At 37.1% G+C, this 18,350-nt stretch overlaps 1 protein-coding gene across 3 annotated transcripts in view; it reads left to right on the top strand.

The window, feature by feature from the left end:
- Window positions 1–16,892, top strand: part of SEC63 (SEC63 homolog, protein translocation regulator) — a gene marked incomplete at its 5' end in the record, with an annotated part of 64,446 nt that extends 47,554 nt beyond the window's left edge. For 2 of the 3 annotated variants that reach the window (XM_079716148.1, XM_079716150.1), the window contains 7 exons: window positions 3,116–3,175; window positions 3,381–3,554; window positions 6,888–7,046; window positions 8,812–8,913; window positions 11,022–11,120; window positions 15,223–15,327; window positions 16,481–16,892. In XM_079716148.1, the coding sequence (XP_079572274.1) occupies window positions 3,116–3,175; window positions 3,381–3,554; window positions 6,888–7,046; window positions 8,812–8,913; window positions 11,022–11,120; window positions 15,223–15,327; window positions 16,481–16,624 (843 nt within the window). In that variant the 3' untranslated portion in view covers window positions 16,625–16,892. The remainder of the gene's footprint in view (window positions 1–3,115; window positions 3,176–3,380; window positions 3,555–6,887; window positions 7,047–8,811; window positions 8,914–11,021; window positions 11,121–15,222; window positions 15,328–16,480) is intronic. The other variant, XM_079716149.1, reaches the window with a different exon arrangement.
- Window positions 16,893–18,350: the final 1,458 nt, after the last annotated feature.

Raw genomic sequence — 18,350 nt, 5'->3', positions numbered from 1 at the left:
TCTTCTAGGTGTTTGTTCTTTAGTTCTTCTAGGTCTTTGTTAAGCATTTCTTGCATCTGCTCAATCTTTGCCTCCATTCTTTGTCTGAGGTCCTGGATCGTCTTCACTATCATTATTCTGAATTCTTTTTTCTGGAAGGTTGCCTGTCTCCACTTTATTTAGTTGTTTTTCTGGGGTTTAATCTTGTTCCTTCATGTGGTACAAAGTCCTCTGCCTTTTCATTTTGTCTGTCTTACTGTGAATGTGGTTTTCCTTCCACAAGCTGCAGAATTGTAGTTCTTCTTGCTTCCTCTGTCTGTCCTCTACCTGCTTCTTTTTAGTCAATTCTTGAGAATTTACCCCCTTTTATTTTTATTTTTAAAAGTACAGTAAAATTAGCTTTTTTCCCCCTAATTATGTGAAAAATTCATGCTCTGTGGGGGAGAAAATTTAGGCAATGCAGAAAAGTATAGGAAGAAATTAAAATCACCTAAAATTCTACCTCTCTGAGATCATCAGGTTTTTTTTGTTTTTTGGGGTTTATTTTGCGGTACGTGGGCCTCTCACTGTTGTGGCCTCTCCTGTTGTGGAGCACAGGCTCCGGATGCGCAGGCCCAGCAGCCATGGCTCACGGGCCCAGCCTCTCCGCGGTATGTGGGATCCTCCTGGACTGGGGCACGAGCCTGTGTCCCCTGCATCGGCAGGCAGACTGTCAACCACTGTGCCACCAGGGAAGCCCTGAGATCATCAGTTTTGATGGTCATCCCTTTAGCTAGCCTAAAGCATGAATACCCACAGAGTTAAATGATATTTTTATCATGGATCCCTTATCTCACCCCTGCTCCCTCAGGAAACCTCCTTGTCATACCCAGATGACCAGAATTCAGTCTTGTGTAAATCTTTTTGTATCTTTCTCCATGCTCATGTTTACTATCTGGACCTTTTCAGTGCCTATATGTACATGCATGTATATGTATACTTGTGCTTTTCTCATTCTTTTTCATTAAATCCAGTCATAATGTATATGTTTCCTGCATCTTGTTTTTCTCAGTTTCTGTTACATATTTATATTACCTCCCAAGCCAAGTATAACTCCCATGTTTCAACTATAGTCGTAACTCATTTTTAATAGACTGTAGTATTTAAGCTCAGTTTTATTCAGCCAGTGGTAGATTTTAGCCTATTCTACTCTGAGATCTACTCTGAGATCTATTGGCATCTGTGGGAAACCTATGCTACGTTTAAAACCCATGTCTAAAACCTCTGGTAGGAAAAGCATATTTTGTAGTAGGACATATCAAATCAAAGATACTGATTTTATGGTAGCAAGTGGTAAGGAAGCATTTGTATCATGGACTCTGGATGAGAGGTGCCTCCTGGGAGAAGAGGAAGCTCTAAGCCAGTGGCCCGGATTGGGTTTAGAATCAAGACTTACACTGCCCACAGGCTTTGAAATTCCCAGCCTGAGAAATGAGCACAAAATTGGCCTTGGGCTGTTGACACTTCTCAGGTAATTAGTAAAAGAAAAAGAAAAAGTGCCCTGGAGTAAGGGGAAGAATCAAGTATTTATCTTTCAGTTCTTGCATCAGTTGTATCTCAGCATAATTAAGCATTAGAACCCAACTAATAAGTGAAGAAATGAAGTAGAGATGATAGAATTAGGCTAGAGGCTGGCAGACTTTTTCTATAAAGGTCCAGTTATTAAATAATATGTTCAGCACATCCCTGGTGGCGCAGTGGTTAAGAATCCACCTGGTAATACAGGGGAAATGGGTTCGAGCCCTGGTTCAGGAAGATCCCACATGCCGCGAAGCAAATAAACCCGTGAGCCACAACTACTGAGCCTGCACTCTAGAGCCCGCGAGCCACAACTACTGAAGCCCGTGCGCCTAGAGCCCATGGTCCACAACAAAAGAAACCATAGCAATGAGAAGCCCACGCACCAAAACAAAGAGTAGCCCCCACCCACCGCATCTAGAGAAAGCCTGCGCTCAGCAACGAAGACCCAATGCAGCCAAAAAGAAATTAATTAATTAATTAAAAAAAATATTGATATGTCCAGTTTTTACAGGCCATACAGTCTCTGTAGCAACTGCTGAACTCACAAATGGGCATAGTTGTGTTCTAATAAAACTTTGTTTAAAAATCAGACAGTGAGCCATAGTTTGCTGACCGATGCATTAGGCCAACAGTTTGAGCCCAACAGTTATTGTTTTCACTTGTTAGTTTTAATAATTTTAGGGAGTTTATGAAACACAACCCATATCACTTGTCATCTTCTAGTATAGATTCTTGCTAAATTCTTACTGGATTTCAAATCCTAAATTTATAGCTTCTGCACTGATTCTAAATGGATTATTTGGTGGGTGGGTATGTCTTTAGGATATGTAGATTTGGTGTTCCACTTCTTAGTTATATCTAAGTTATATCAGTTATATCAGCAATATCACTTACAATCATAAATAAACTAATATTGGTCTCATGAAGTTTTAATGTTAGAGAATAATGTAATGTATTCAAATTCTCATAACTTTAAAATAGTCATGTCTGATTACTATTAGAATAAAAGTAAAAATTTAAATTATGAAATATGACTGTCTTATGAGTTTACATATTTTAAGGCATTGCATTTATAAATTTAAGTAGAATGTACTTCTCAAAATATATTCAAGACAGATGTGAGATGTTTCAGAAGGTAACTTCTAAAGCGTCATTTAGGGCTTCCCTGGTGGTGCAGTGGTTGAGAGTCTGCCTGCCGATGCAGGGGACACGGGTTTGTGCCCCAGTCTGGGAAGATCCCACATGCCACGGAGCGGCTGGGCCCGTGAGCCATGGCCGCTGAGCCTGCGCATCCGGAGCCTGTGCTCCGCAACGGGAGAGGCCACAACACTGAGAGGCCCGCGTACCGCAAAAAAAAAAAAACAAAAAAACCCCCGTCATTTAGTGATTGCTAAATTTGCACACATACATCATTTAGTAATTGCTTCAAGTCTCCTGTCTATCCATGGTTTTGTCCCCACCCCCTGCAATTGTCAGCAGTTAAAAAACTTACTGATAATATATATTGAAAGATTGCTTTATCGGAAAGATAAATATAGGTTGACAGGCTTTATATTTTTCTTCTCGCTACCTGTAGGAAGTATTTGAAAAGGAGCAGTCCATCTGTGCTGCAGAGGAACAGCCAGCAGAAGATGGGGTAAAAACTTCAGTTTTCCTATCTATCTTTCATGGTGAAAGAACTGTTTTGTTTAGTTCTCTGATTGATTTATATTGCTGTGGGAGAGTAATTCACTTTACTACAACATTTATTAGTTTAGCCATTTCCATCTAAAACTTACTATGACTTCCAAATGAAACTAGTGCTACAACTTCTGAGTGTGCATGTGTGTTGTGATTTACAGCAGGGTGATACTAACAAGAACAGAACAAAAGGAGGATGGCAACAGAAGAGTAAAGGACCCAAGAAAACTGCTAAGTCAAAAAAAAAGAAACCTTTAAAAAAAAAACCTACACCTGTGCCCTTATCACAACCAAAGCAACAGAAACAAAAGCAGGCTAATGGAGTCGTTGGGAGTGTAAGTTTATTATCTTATGTAAAGATTATTGCTATTATCATCTTTATTGAGGTCTAACATACACTAAAATGTTCCAATCTTACGTGTACATCTCCTGAAGTTTTACAATTGTGTGTACCCATGATACACAGATCAAGATATAAAACCTTACCAGCACCCTAAAAGGCTCTCTTGTACCCTTCTCAGTCAGTGACCCCTCCATCCACCCCCACGGCCTTCCCCACTATTCTGACTGTTAGGACCATAGATTAGTTTTGCCTGTTCTTAAAATTCCTGTAAGTGGAATTGTTTGGCTGCTTTCGTTCAGCATAGCGTCTTTGACATTCATCTGTACAGTGTGTAGCAGCAGCTGTGTGTGTGTGAGAGAGAGAGAGAGAGATTCCATTATATGAATATACCACAATTTATCTGTTCTGTGATTGGTGGACATTATGGGTTTTTCTAGTTTTTGCCTATTCTGAATAAAGATGTTCTGCTTTTGTACATGTCATTTTGTGGACATTCTTTTTTCTTGGGTATGTACCTAGCAGTGGAATTGCTGGGTCATAAAATAGGTGTATGTTTAACTTGTTGAAAGAGCCCATTTTCTAAAGTTGTACCATTTTTTGGTCCTACCAGCAAAATATGAGTCCCGTTCCACCCTCACCAATACTTGGTTTTACCATTCTTTTTTATTTTAGCCACTGTGATGGATCATGGTGGTATCTGTGTGTGTGTGTGTGTGTGTATGTGTTTTTCCTGTATGTGGTTTTATTTACCTGATGACTAATGATATTGAGCACCTTTTCATGTACATACTGGCCATTTGGCTATCCTCTTTTATTTTGGGGTTGTTTTTCTTCTTATGGATTTGTAGGATTCCTTTATGTATTCTGGATATGAGTCCCTTTTAGCTCTGTTAGTGGAGCTTTTGATGGTTCTTAATTTTAATAAAGTCTGTTTCATCAGTCTTTATGGTTAGTGCTTTTGTGTCCTGTTAGAGACATCTTTGCCTATCCCAAGGACACAAGGAACGGAAGATATTTTTGTTTTCTCCTATGAGTATTATTATTTTACTTGTTAAATTTAGCTCTGTGTTATATCTTAGATTTTTGTGAATAATGTGAGATTGGGATTATGGACCACTTATTTTAGCACCATTTATTGGAAAGATCATTCTTTCCTCTCTGAATTGCAATAGTGATTTGTTGTAAAAAAAAAAATTGCCGTTAAGTGTATATGTGCAAATCTGTTTATGGACTTTCTAGTCCATTCCATTGATTATTTGTCTCTTCTTGTGCCAGTACCACACTGTCTTAATTATTGTGGCTTTATTTTAAGTATTAAAATATGGTCATGTAAGTCCTCGAACTCTTATTTTACTTCTTCAAAATTGTCTTGACTATTTTAGGTCCTTTGCATTTCCAGCTAAAATTTTAGAATAAGCTTGAGATTTCCACCCAAAAAAAGCTGCTGGAATTTAGATTGGTATTGTGTTTACTCTGTGGTTCAGTATGGGAAGAATTCACAGGTTAACAGTATTGACTCTTTTTATTCATAATTATACTTTATCTTTATTAACTGGCTCTTCCTTAATTTTTCTCAGCAGTGGTCTGTGATTTCCATTGGCAGAGGATATGACACATCTTTCATTAGATTTACTCCTGTGTGTTTGATCCTTTCTAGTGCTATTGCAAATAACATTAAAAAAATTTCATTCTTCAGTGTTTTTTGCTGGTGTATAGAAGTGTAGTTGCCTTCTAAATATTTACCTTATATCAAGGATTCTTGATGAATTGACAGTAATTCTAACTATTTGTAGATATTTAAAGAAAAAGATTTTCTACATACACAATCATGCCATCTGGGAATAAAGACAGCTTTACTTTAATCTTTATGCGGTTTCTTCCTTTCTGCCTTACTGTACTGGCTAGAACTTTCAGTGTAATGTTGATTAGAAGTAGAAGTGAAGATGGCAGTCACCCTTTTCTTATTGTTGATCTCATGGAGAAAGCAAACATTATTTCACCACTAAGTATGACGTTAGGTATAGGGTTTTTGTAGATATTCTTTATCAGGTTAAGGAGGTGTTCCCTCTATTCCCAGTTTGGTTTTTTATCATCAGATGATTGTATGATTTTTCTCCTTTCTGTTAATGTGACTAATTATACTGATGAATTAAAAAATTTTAAACTATCCTTGTATTCCTGGAACAAATCTCATTTGCTTATAACATAGTATTTTTTAAATATTTATCTGGATTTAGTACTATTTTGTTTAGGATTCCTGCATATATTTTTATGAGAGAATATTGGTTTGTCATTCTTCTTTCTTGTAATATTCTTGTGAGGTTTTGGATCACATTTATGCTGGCCTCATTAAACAAGTTAGGGATTATTCTCTCTTTCTTTTTCCTGGAAGGGTGTATAAGATTAGGTTGTTTCTTATTTGGAAGAATTACCTAGAGAAGCCATATGGGCTTGGAGTTTGAAAAGGGATTTAATTGTAGAGTCCATTCATTTAACATATTCCACTTTTTTTCTTATATCAGTTTTAGTAAATTTTTTTTTTCAAGGACTTTGTCCATTTCCTCTAAGTTGTCAAATTTATTGACAAAGTTATTCATAATATCCTTATTTTTAATGTCTTTTGGATCTGTAGTTATGTCTCTTTTATTCCTAATATTGGTAATCTGTATTGTCTCTTTTTTTTCTTCGATCAGTCTTGCCTAATAAAATTTATCAATTTTATTAATCTTTTTAAAGAACCAATGTTTGGTTTTGTTTGGGTTTCCCTTTTGCATATCTGCTTTCTCTTTAATTGACTTCTGATCTGTGTTATTCACTCCTACTTTCTTTGCATTTAATTTGCTATTCTTTTTCTTGCTTCTTGAAATGGACTAGTAAGTATTTTGTCTGGGACAGTGACTTTCCTTAACTGCATTATACTCCTTATTGAAGATGATATTAAATTCCCAACACAGTACTATAAACTTCTCATTTCTCCTTCTCAAATAAAATATATTGTATAATTGGTGTTTGTGAAAGATGAGCCATCTTAGCCATTGTGGTAGTATATTTTGCAAATAGAAATAAAATATTTTTGTTTTACAAACTATGAAGACTGAATAAAATAACTGACAAAAAGACAAATAAGCCAAATGTTAAAAGTCTTCAATCTGACTCCCACATATTTATACATAAAAATGTTTATAATTCTCTAAAATTCTGCATGAATAGTGAAATTATAATCTTGAGCCAGTTTAATTATTATGACAGTAAATTAGTTTCAGGGACTCAGAATGGTATATTCATTGAGATATTCAGAGCTTTTGTGGTTGCTTTTTCCTTTTAGGAAGCTGCAGTAAAGGAAGATGAAGAAGAAGTTTCTGACAAAGGCAGTGACTCTGAGGAAGAAGAAACCAATAGAGACTCTCAAAGTGAAAAAGATGATGGTAGTGACAGAGACTCTGATAGAGAGCAAGATGAAAAACAAAACAAGGATGATGAAGCAGTAAGACTAATAAATTTAAATAATTGGAATTATACCTCTGATGATAGTTTTGGTTTCTGTTGTTTTTCCTTTGCTTGCTTACTTTTTTTGCTTGTCTTAAGCAATACCAGTATATTTTATAATCTTATATTACTTTTACAGAATGTTTTTGAGGGATGGTAGTTGTAATTATAAAGAAAAATTATTTCTAACAAGATTGGAAATCCTAATTTTCTTAAATCTTAAATTGTTAGATGGGGTAGGACCTGGGTCTGAGGTGAAGTCAGTTTGTTCTCTTAAAGCAATTTTCTGTGTTATCTGGAAATATGAGTAAGGAAAGGTGGATTATGAAATAGGTAGCAGTTACTTGGAAGAGGATCTCAAAAGTTCCAGGAAATGTTTAGGGTGAAGAAACATTACTGTGGGCTGTAACGTCAAGAAGTTGGTTAAGGTAAAAGCTAACATTTACGGAATACCACCCCGTTTCAAGAGGTATATAAGACATTAAGGAAAGGGCTATCACTAAGGAATTAAGATTGTGAGGGTAAAGGGAATAGAAAAAAAATCTCATGGCATGGCATTAAGTTGCACATGACTTATGAGAAAGCTGTAGAAAAGAATATTTGGTGGACAAATAACGGTCCTTAGAGGCTCACTGTAAATTAACTGTAACCTGATCAGCCATTTTCTTTATGTTTGTGGTGTTCTTGACTGGACCATTGATCTAAAAGTAACCCTTATGGTTTAGGAATTTAAAAGAGATTCCCTGAATAGCCTCTGAAGCAAAAGCAGAGACCAAAAAAAGGAAAGAGGAAAAGGGCAAAGGATAAAGGTATACAGAAATAATGTACTTGCCCTTGGGAATGGTGGGAGAAAAATAAGGATGACTGTTTTTAGCGGTTGCTGGCCCCTGAGTGTTTTTGTACTTTGAGAATTAAGTTGATTGCCAGGAAATTAAAACCTGTCAAAGAAGTTATTCCCCCACCCTTGTTTTGAGAAAGAGTTGACATATTTCTTTCTGACTGTATTAGGGTTAGTAGAGGTGACTAGGTTAGTAGGGTTTTGATAAACTAGTTTCTTCAGATAACCAGAAAATACATTCATTCAGTTGACAAATAATTATACAACTAACAAATAATTACTCATTATCTGTCACACTGCAAGCACTGTGTTAGATGATAGGAATGCAAAGCCAAATGTGCAATAGTTTCTGCCCTTGAATGATAGTAGCCTGATGGAGAAGGCAGACTTGTAAGTAAGCATTATAGTACCAAAGAGACTGTGCATGTTGTGCAAGGGGCAGTAATGGCACAAAGGAAGGAGTGATCAACTCAGCTCTGGGGTAGAGGACGATCTGTGGGACTCAGGAACTCATACTTTAGACTTTAGCTGCTCCTGGAAGAATAATGAGTAGGAATTTAATAGGTAGAGAAAAAAGAAAACAAAAATCTAAACAGGGTTTAGGAGGAGTGAAATAGCTGGTGAGGTCAGAGAAGGCTAGGTGGTTGGAAATGACTAGAAGAAGAAGTGCAGGGAGGAAAAGGAAAACAGTGACAGGAGACAGGTCCAGGTTAGGTCATGATTGGCTGTGTAGTTCATACTAGGCGGGTTAGAGTTGATTTATGAAAAGAAGCATTGTAAGCCTGGGGCAGGGAAATGATCAGATCTGTGGGACTGAACTCAGTAGTAGTTAGCATTGTCAGGAATAACATCTGCAAGAAGACGGACACCCCTGAAAATGATTGAAAACATGCTTGATTTCAAAGATTTAATTTTCACTTTACAGGAGTGGCAAGAATTACAACAAAGTATACAGCGAAAGGAGCGAGCTCTACTGGAGACCAAATCAAAGATAACACATCCTGTTTATAGTCTTTACTTTCCTGAGGTGAGTTATACACAGCCTAGTGTTTTCCTTATTCTATTCAGATATTTCTTAGTTGCCTTTTATCTCTTTGTAGTGTGTATTGGCTCAAATGTGCTGAATGTGGTCTATTCTTGATAGGCCACATTTTTGAAGCCTATATTTCAACATAAATCATTTTTAGTGAATGTGTTGTTTAAAAGGAGGGTTGCTAACTTTTTAAGTACTTCTGTCTTTTCTGCGCCCAGATAACTGAGAGTTGTGCTTAATGATGATTTTTCATTAGCAGTTCAGGCAGTCCTAGTTGGACAAATGCATATTTTGCCTATGACTATATGGCCGTTGTGAATCTCACACTTCTGTCATGTTTTAAATAGGATGAAAATATTCTTAAGTTTTCCCCATGGGTTTTCTCTGAGGGTTCTCTACTGGCCACCTGTAGCCACTAGACTTGCTCTGATAATTGCCCTGGTCCATGGGAAGAGGCAAGCCCATGGCTGAGGGACCCACTAAGTTCAGTAGGAGCCAAGCCCCAAGCTCAGGACAGATCATTGCAGTGCTGTTTGTTTCCTTGTGCTTGTTTACTTTGTGACTGTAGCCTGTTCAACTTTTGATCTCTTTTATACGCTATGTTGTTTGTCTTTCACATGAATTTGGGATCTGCTTGATGTATTGCATTTGTGGATGATTTTGTCTGTGCCTAGAGATCAAGGACTGGTTGCCTCTTAGCTTAGCAAAGCTGTTCCGTAGACTGTCTTGCAGCTTTGCCACAGAACCTTGTGCTTACCACTCATGTTTGGCAGGTGATTTCATGTATAAATCTACTTTCTGCTCTAGAACATCAATCTCTAGTTGCTGGGGGCTGCTGAAGGCAAATTCCTAAGTGATTTGGCTCTCCTAATAATAAGTGAGTGGCTCTGCACAGACTTTTGTTTTGAGTTGGAGAGAAGTCAGCCCAGGATTTCTTCTTACTGTGTGCACTGATCTTCTGGCATGTCCTGAGCTATAGCCCATCTGTTAGGGGCATTTTGCCCATTGCAGCGTAGTCTGCCAACACCAAAGCTCCTGAAATCAAGCGAATAAATTCCACTCACTGATTGGTTTTAAAAGTACCATGGGGGCTTCCCTGGTGGCGCAGTGGTTGAGAGTCCGCCTGCTGATGCAGGGGACACAGGTTCGTGCCCCAGTCCAGGAAGATCCTACATGCCGCAGAGCGGCTGGGCCTGTGAGCCATGGCTGCTGAGCCTGTGTGTCCGGGGCCTGTGCTCCGCAACGGGAGAGGCCACAACAGTGAGAGGCCCGCGTACCGCAAAAGAAAAAAAAAAAATCATGTGCAGTAAAAGGTATAAACAGGCTCTTAGAATCTGAGATGCTCTCTTATGAGTAATGTGTTTTAATATATTAATTTCTGATATTGTTTCCCAAGTCCATTCCACTCCTACTTTCTGGCTTTTGCTTATTACTGGGTAGCATTACTAAGATTATTTGCTAAATGATATTGTAAAAGTTCATACTGTTTTCTTTTTTAGCTTATCTTTTGTCATTTACAATTAATCGGGTTTTTAATACAGAGGTTCATCAATAGCGTTTAAGGGGCCATTTGAAACACCAAAAGTACATACAAAAGTGTTGTGGAGAGCGGATCTACAAATGGTTAAGAACAATTTATTCATTCAGTAAATATTTATTGACATCTGTTTTGTACCAGGCACTGAGTCTGTGCTGGGGATACGCAACGATTAAAACAAGGAAAATACAGTCGGCCCTCTGCACCTGTGGGTTTTGCATCCGTGGATTTGACCAACTGTGGATTGAAAATGTTAGGGGGGTACATTCCAGAAAGTTCCAAAAGGCAAAACTTGAATTTGCTGGATACTGGCATAGCATTTACACTGTATTAGATATTTTAAGTAATCTAGAGATGAAACAAATCATATGCAAATACGACACCAGTTTATATAAAGGATGTGAGCATTCATGGATTTTGGTGTCCACATTGTGGGTGTGGGGGGGCGTGTCTGGAACCAGTCCCCCTTAGGTACCAAGGGATAACCATACCACTAAAATGAGACAAGGCAAAATTGTATTTCTCTAACTCTTTTTGGTTATTTATACTCTTTTTTTCTTTGCAGGAAAAACAAGAATGGTGGTGGCTTTATATCGCAGATAGGAAGGAACAGACATTAATATCTATGCCATATCATGTGTGCACACTAAAAGATATGGAAGAGGTAATTATCCAACAACATTATTTAAATATAGAAAACAGTATAGAAATCAATTTATCGTATTTGGCTTATTACATTTTATTTAAGACACATTTTATAACTGTTCTCTGACATCTTTTGGAGGGAGCTCATTGGAAATTTATGAAGTACTGAACTATAACCTGGTAGTCTTCTAAAACCTTGTTCTCAACTTATTTTGGGGAGTTTTCACTCTTACTGTCTAAGAACACATGCCTTACCTTATCTCCAGAATTTAATTATATTTACAAAAATTTATGATTTTTATCCTCTTTGGGTTAGTGCTCAGATATATATACCTTTTGTCTTAAAAAACAAATATAAGAACTGGTGATTCGTTTTTTAGAGTGAAATTTTTTGTTACATTGCTTAGTCCACTGTCAGTGACATCACTAATATAGCTTTGTGATGAACATATTTTGCCCTTGGATTTTCTTGATTTTTTATGTTATTTTTCTAGGAAGAAGGTTCTGTCTACCTGGACTTGGTGGACAAGAGCAAAGCTTTGAATTTCAAGATCTATGATGATGATTTTTAATCCAAAAAGTTTTTTCCCACCTTTCTAACCAAGTAGTACATGTATGAAGTAGTTTCTTGTTTATCTGACACTTAGATTTGGTACCAACTTAAGGGTATTTTTTGACAGAGTAATTTTTACATTTTTTTAAATTTAAATTTTACCTATTTTTGAATGGATAATACGTTCACCTAGTTAATATTTCAGAAGATATACAAAAGTGCACACACTGAAACATCTTGTATCCCTGTCTCTCAGTCACCCATTCCACTTCCTGGAGACCATCAGTGTTATCAAAATTTTATCTATTCTTCATGTGGTATTGTATATAAATTACAAGCAAATATGTAGGTGTATTCTCTCCAGTTTCGCACTAAAGGTAGCATATACCATGTTCTGCACCTTACCTTTTTCTCTTAGTGACATAACTTGGAATTTGCACCAAGTTATGGTGCAAATTAATTTCTGTATTAATTTTTGTTAATACAGAAAAAGCTTCCTCATTTGTTTTTATAGCTGCATGATATTCTTTTGTGTGAGATTTATTCAGCACTCAGCTGTTTGGTGGACTTACAAGATGTTTCTTTTGCTGCAATGAATAACCTCATGTCATTTTGCACATGTGCAAACATATCTATAGGATAAATTCATAGAGGTAGAATTAATGAATCAGAGGCTCTGCACATTTGTAATTTTGATAGATATTGCTAAATGTTTATTTCTCCATAGGGAGAATGAATGTTCAAGTGTGTCCATTGCCTCTCAGTGTGTGAGACATATAAAAACGTGGCATGCACATTATGCCCCCATAGACCCTTCATCTATGAGTTTTGACCTCTTTCTTTTTTATTTTTTCATGCCATTGACATTTTTAAAAATTTTTATTTGTTTGTTTGTTTGTTTGTTTATGGCTGCGTCGGGTCTTCGTTGCTGCGTACGGGCTTTCTCTAGTTGCGGAGGGGGGGCCACTCCTCGCTGCGATGCGCAGGCCTCTCATTGCGGTGGCCTCTTTTGTTGCGGAGCACAGGCTCCAGGTGCGCGGGCCTCAGCAGCTGTGGCACGTGGTCTCAGTAGTTGTGGTTCATGGGCTCCAGAGCGCAGGCCCAGCATCTGTGGCACACGGGCCCAGCTGCTCCATGGCATCTGGGATCTTCCTGGACCAGGGCTTAAACCCGTGTCCCCTGCATTGGCAGGCAGACTCCCAACCACTGCGCCACCAGGGAAGTCCCAGCTATTGACATTTTTGAAGAGTCCAGGCAAGGTATTTTATAGAATATCCCTTAATCTGAATTTGCCTTATTGGTTACTCACACTTACATTCTTCTCTAATATTTTTGGCAAAAATACTGCGTAGATGATGTAATAATCTTCTTAGTACATCACATCAGGGGCACATTATATTAGTTTGCCTGATATTGGTAATATATTATGGTTGATCATTTAGTTAAGGCTTGTCTCTGTTTTAAAAAGTATGTCTTCCTCCAATCTGTGAGGTGATACTTGGACACTATGTGAATACCCTGTTCTCCAATAGTCTTTAACCCACTCATTTTAGCATACGTTGATGATTCCTGCCTGAATCAGTTTTTACTATGCTGGCTGTATTCAGTGTAGTTTTAATTTTATATTTCTCTTAAGAGGGAAACTGTACATCTTTCAGTGTGTTTGAATCATATTTCTTTGTGTGTCTGTTTGTGACCATTGTTCATTTTTGTTGGGTTATTGGTCTTTTAAATTGGTTTTGGGACTTTATTTTTGTTTAAATATTATGAAATCAGCCCTTTGTGATGTGTGTTACAGATATTTCTCCCCAGTTTGTTTTACTATTGTGGCTGTTTTTATCAAGCAAAAATAGAAATATTTACTCATTTGTTTATCCATTGGTTTATTTGGGTGTTTGATGGTATGATTTAGTAGTATTTTTCTTTTATGATTTGTAGGTTTGATGTTACAGTTAGAGGGGCTAAACTTTGAGATTAATTAAAAAAAAAATCTCCCATGATGTTTTCTAGCTTGTTTGTTTTAATGGCAAATTTTAATATATAATCTTGCCAACAAAATCTGGATTTTGGAAAGTGGAGGCAGACTACCAGAACATCTAAATGTCATCATAAAAATGTATTCTTCCTCTGTCCAAGTGGAATAGAAACTTCTAAGAGTTCGTAAATTTTTGTATTTCAAGTTCATTAGTATATGATAGGAAATAACATATCTTTTTGACCTTGTAAGGCATTGGACATCTGTAAAGAAAAAACGTATTTCTCCCTTGTGTTTCTCCTTTACTCTAACACTACTGCCACACTCTCAACACTTCTGATACCAGTTTGTGGGCTTTTCCCCACACCAAGCAATTCGCTGTGACACCAGCTGAGTGTCCTGTTGTTCAACTCAGTGCCGACACTGTCTACCTGGATATCTACCTCAGGTTAAGGGTTCAGTCCCACAAGACTGCTGTTCCCTCACTCCTCATCTTTAGATGCTAGTCACAAGTCCCAGGTTGTCACCTATACTTCTGACCAACTGGCTGTAAATCGTGGTTCGCATGATCCCCCTCCTTGGGTTCAATAATTTGCTAGAATGGCTCACAGAATTCAGGGAAACATATTTACCAGTTTATTATGAAAATAATATGATAAAGGATATAGATGAATATCCAGATGGAAGAAATACCTAGGGCAGGGTATGTGGGAAGGGGCATGGAGCTTCCATGCTCTTTCTGAGCAATCCACTCTCCCAGCACTTGCACACGTTCACCAACTTGGAAGCTCCCTGAACCCCTACTTCGGGGATTTTTATGGAGGCCTTATCACAAAGGCATAATTGATCATTAACTCAGTTTTCAGCCCTTCTCTGGAGACTGGGGGCATGGGACTAAAAGTTCTAAGCCTCTAATCATGGTTTGGGCTTTCTGGTGACCAGTCCTCATCTAGGAGCCCACCAAGAGCCACCTCATTGGAAGAGAACTCATTCTTACCCAGGAAATTCCAAGGGATTTATAAGCTCAGTGTCAGGAACCAGAGTCAAAGACCAAATATTAGAACAAAAGATGCTTCTTGTGCTCTTATCACTTAGGAAATTACAGGGGTTTGAAGAGCTCTGTGCCTGGAACTGAGGGCAGAGACCAATATATATATTTTCTATTATCTCACAGCATTTGTTGTAGAAATAAGAAAATTGGGCAAGAACTATTTCCTCTCTGGTGAAGTCTATTTTAGTCCATTTCATTTATTTTACTTTTATACCCAACTTCATTTCTTCAAGTTGTCAAGATGTGATGGTCAACATAGAACTTGGTCGCTTTAAATATGCTTTCTTGAATTGTGGAGATAGAAATTAACCCCATCAATTCTGCCTCTTTTTGTTTTCTTTTTGTATAGTATATATATGACATAAACATCATATATGTATATATTTGTTGTTGTTAGAACTTTTGTAACGTTTATTAGGACCTCCTGTGTCATCTGAGTAAACCCTAGCTATTAAATACTCTGGTCTAAATATTTTAGGAGTGAGCTGTTGTTTCTTCCGCTCCTCAAAATACAGATTTTAAGTGCTGATTTTATATTCTAGGTAGAACTGAAGTTTCCTGCACCAGGAAAGCCTGGAAATTATCAATATACAGTGTTTCTAAGATCAGACTCCTATATGGGTTTGGATCAGATTAAACCATTGAAGGTAAGAATAATGACTATGCAGTACATATGGTTGTCTATTTGAATAAGTGCTTAATATACTGGGGAAGCTTTTCTAGTTTTGAAATGTAGAATAATAGAAAAAGAGGTCATCTCATACTTTTAGGTAATATACTTGATGGACTACTCTTTCAATAATAAACTTAAGTTGTATTAGAGTATAATGATTTAGAACCTTGAGTATAACTTAACGTGATACATTTTAATGTGCTGTAATATGCTGTAACTTTACAGGGCCTCACCACATGGGTTCTGTTTTCTTTAAAAAGCACATGTGTTTTCCCACAGATTCCACTGTAGTGTTTATTGATTTCCAAAACTAATTTGTTTTTGATCATTTTAGAGTATACATTTGTGTATCATTTGAAGCACACTCCCATCAGTGTTTACCATTTCACTTGAGCTTTTTATAAGAGGCATGCTATTGCGTTAGAGAGATTGTGCTGAAGAAGTATTGTTGCACTGTATACTGGAGACCTAAGAGAAGGGAGGAAGTTACATTTTCTAAATCATGAGCTTGCTCCTACCCGCAACAGTTGGTTTGGGAGTGAATACCTGATCTGAGCTGGGCCAATCACCGTTCTTTGTCTGGATTTCTAGACATGGAATGCAGCAAGTCATGTCATTCTTATTCAAGTGACCATAGCTCTAAGATATAAAACTTAAGAGCTATCAGCACGTGTGTTTTCTGCCATACCTTTTTTTCCCCCACGAGAATACTGTATTTCTTTCCATTGGCTGTAGAATGTTACTTCATGAGTCTGGAGGCTGAAAATACCTCTTTGGAAGTCACACTTGAGTTTTTCTTTATCAGCAGAAGACTTATTAAGACATTACTCAGTGTTCTCGCTCAAGAATCACAGTTATTCATCTTCATGCCACAGAATAAATAGTATAAGCTCCTAAAATCAAACTATCAAACTACATTAGAAATTTAACTATACTTACATGTTAGTAGATTCACCTTTTTATTTCTGGGATGAATATCTGTTCTAAGTATGTTAAATTCAGAGTTAAAAGCATAAAATCTATTTCTTTATAATTGCTGCAGTCAAAGAAAACCTTTTCTTTACCAGGTATTTCTCCCATTATTCCTCCCCAAGTTTCTGAAGTCTACATTTAATTCTTTTTTATAGTTGGAAGTTCATGAGGCTAAGCCTGTGCCAGAAAATCACCCACAGTGGGATACAGCAGTAGAGGGGGACGAAGACCAGGAGGACAGCGAGGGCTTTGAAGATAGCTTTGAGGAAGAGGAAGAAGAGGAGGAAGATGATGACTAAGCAGTACTATGAATGGACCACAATATTTGCACATATTTGCAGATTTTTGCTGTTTTGGAAGTGTGTAATAAACCAGAAACAGTGCAGAACTGATGTTGAAGGAGGTGTTAGTTCTTTACTAGAAATGGGTGCATAATATACTAGGCAGTGGTGGTGCCTTGGTACAGTCTGAAAAATGCTTAAGGCTTGTGAAAGCCTTTCAAGTATGGGATGGTGCATTTATTTCATCTGCAAACGATAATAAACCCTTTGTTATAACTGTCCAGAAGTGTGGGCTATGTATTATCTGATCATTTATGGTCCCAGTGAAAGTAAAGGTACATGAAAAACAATCTACAAATGAGCGACTTTTCTTTGTTTAGCTTTAGTTTTAACAAACGTTAAAGTATGATAAACACCACAAATGTTTTAAGTAACATCTGCTCAAGTTTTAATCTCTTGGTAAGCTCTGTTCATTTATTGACATTTTGCAGTGATACAAGAGTATTTATAACAACTCCATTCATAGCTTTAAACATTTTATTTTTGCCTATCTTGGTCGTAAGTTGGCATTCTGTCACATTCCACATAATATAGAGGGCTACATTTTGGGATTTTCCTTTTTTTAATTGCCCAGAGTTATCAGATTATAAAAATGGCTTTTAATGGCTTAAAACATTTTTAAGCCTCTATTTTAGCAGATCAATACAGGATCTAATTCTTTTTATAAGCTATAGATCTAAAAATGATTGTGGGACCATATGTTCTCTGATATTGGTGACTTATGTTATTAAACCTTTTTTAAAAGGTTCATTATAAAAGCTGAAATACATTCTTAGCTTTTAATCTACCTGACTCTATCAGAAGCCTTTTAAGGAAAAATATAACATGCAAACGAGGCATTTTTTTGTATTCATTTTGGACTCCTGTCAATAAAATAGAAGTTTGACTCATTTTACGTTTGTAATGGTGTGTCTTTTTACTCCCAGAAAGGGATATGACAGGATAACTCATTCTTTTATTTTTCAACTAAAAATTTAATAATAATGTACATGACTGCTGAAGTGATTGCTATTTCTGTATACTATAGAAAAACCCATGATTGGGAGGAATTTTCCCCTCACTCTCACACAGTACAACCTGGAAGGGAGTGCGTGTAAAGAGCAGAAATGTGTACATGCTGAGTTATTGAGGTATTACTAGATACAGAGGAAGCATAAGTCTCAATTATAGGACTGATTGTAATAATCCTCTCCTATCAAAACCTCCACAGACCAAAGTACTCTTGGAATACTAATTTGTGACCTTGTTTACTTAGAAGGTTGCACTTTCCATGCAGAATTACCACTGGTATTTTGTTACTGCAGTAGTTGGAAATAAAAATTGAAACTTAACCAAAAACATGAATGGGGGTTTTTTTGGTTCTAAATTTAGGATGTAATATTTCCTATAATATGGTCAAAGCAATTTTTTCACTGGAACCTCCATCATCTATTTTTCTTTTAAAGGTGTTAGTGAGACCCTTCCTTGAGAAGCAGAAGCTCCACTGAGGATTTGTTTCATTTTATAAGTAGGGGGTGGGTTTAATTTTCGAGTCAGGTTTTGCTGGGAAGCTGCTGGCCACCTAAGTGAGGTGAAAGGGAGTGAGCCAGCCTGTAGCATCCAGTGAAAGGAGAGGTTAGAGAAAACGCAGGTGGCATGAAGGCAAGGAAAGTGAGCAAATGAAACAATGTGTAGTCTGTGCACT

Source organism: Hyperoodon ampullatus (genome assembly GCF_949752795.1).
Source record: "Hyperoodon ampullatus genome assembly, chromosome: 12".
NCBI classification, from domain to species: domain Eukaryota; kingdom Metazoa; phylum Chordata; class Mammalia; order Artiodactyla; family Ziphiidae; genus Hyperoodon; species Hyperoodon ampullatus.
Note: the sequence above shows the minus strand (reverse complement) of the source record. Positions and strands in the feature narration are given on the sequence as shown.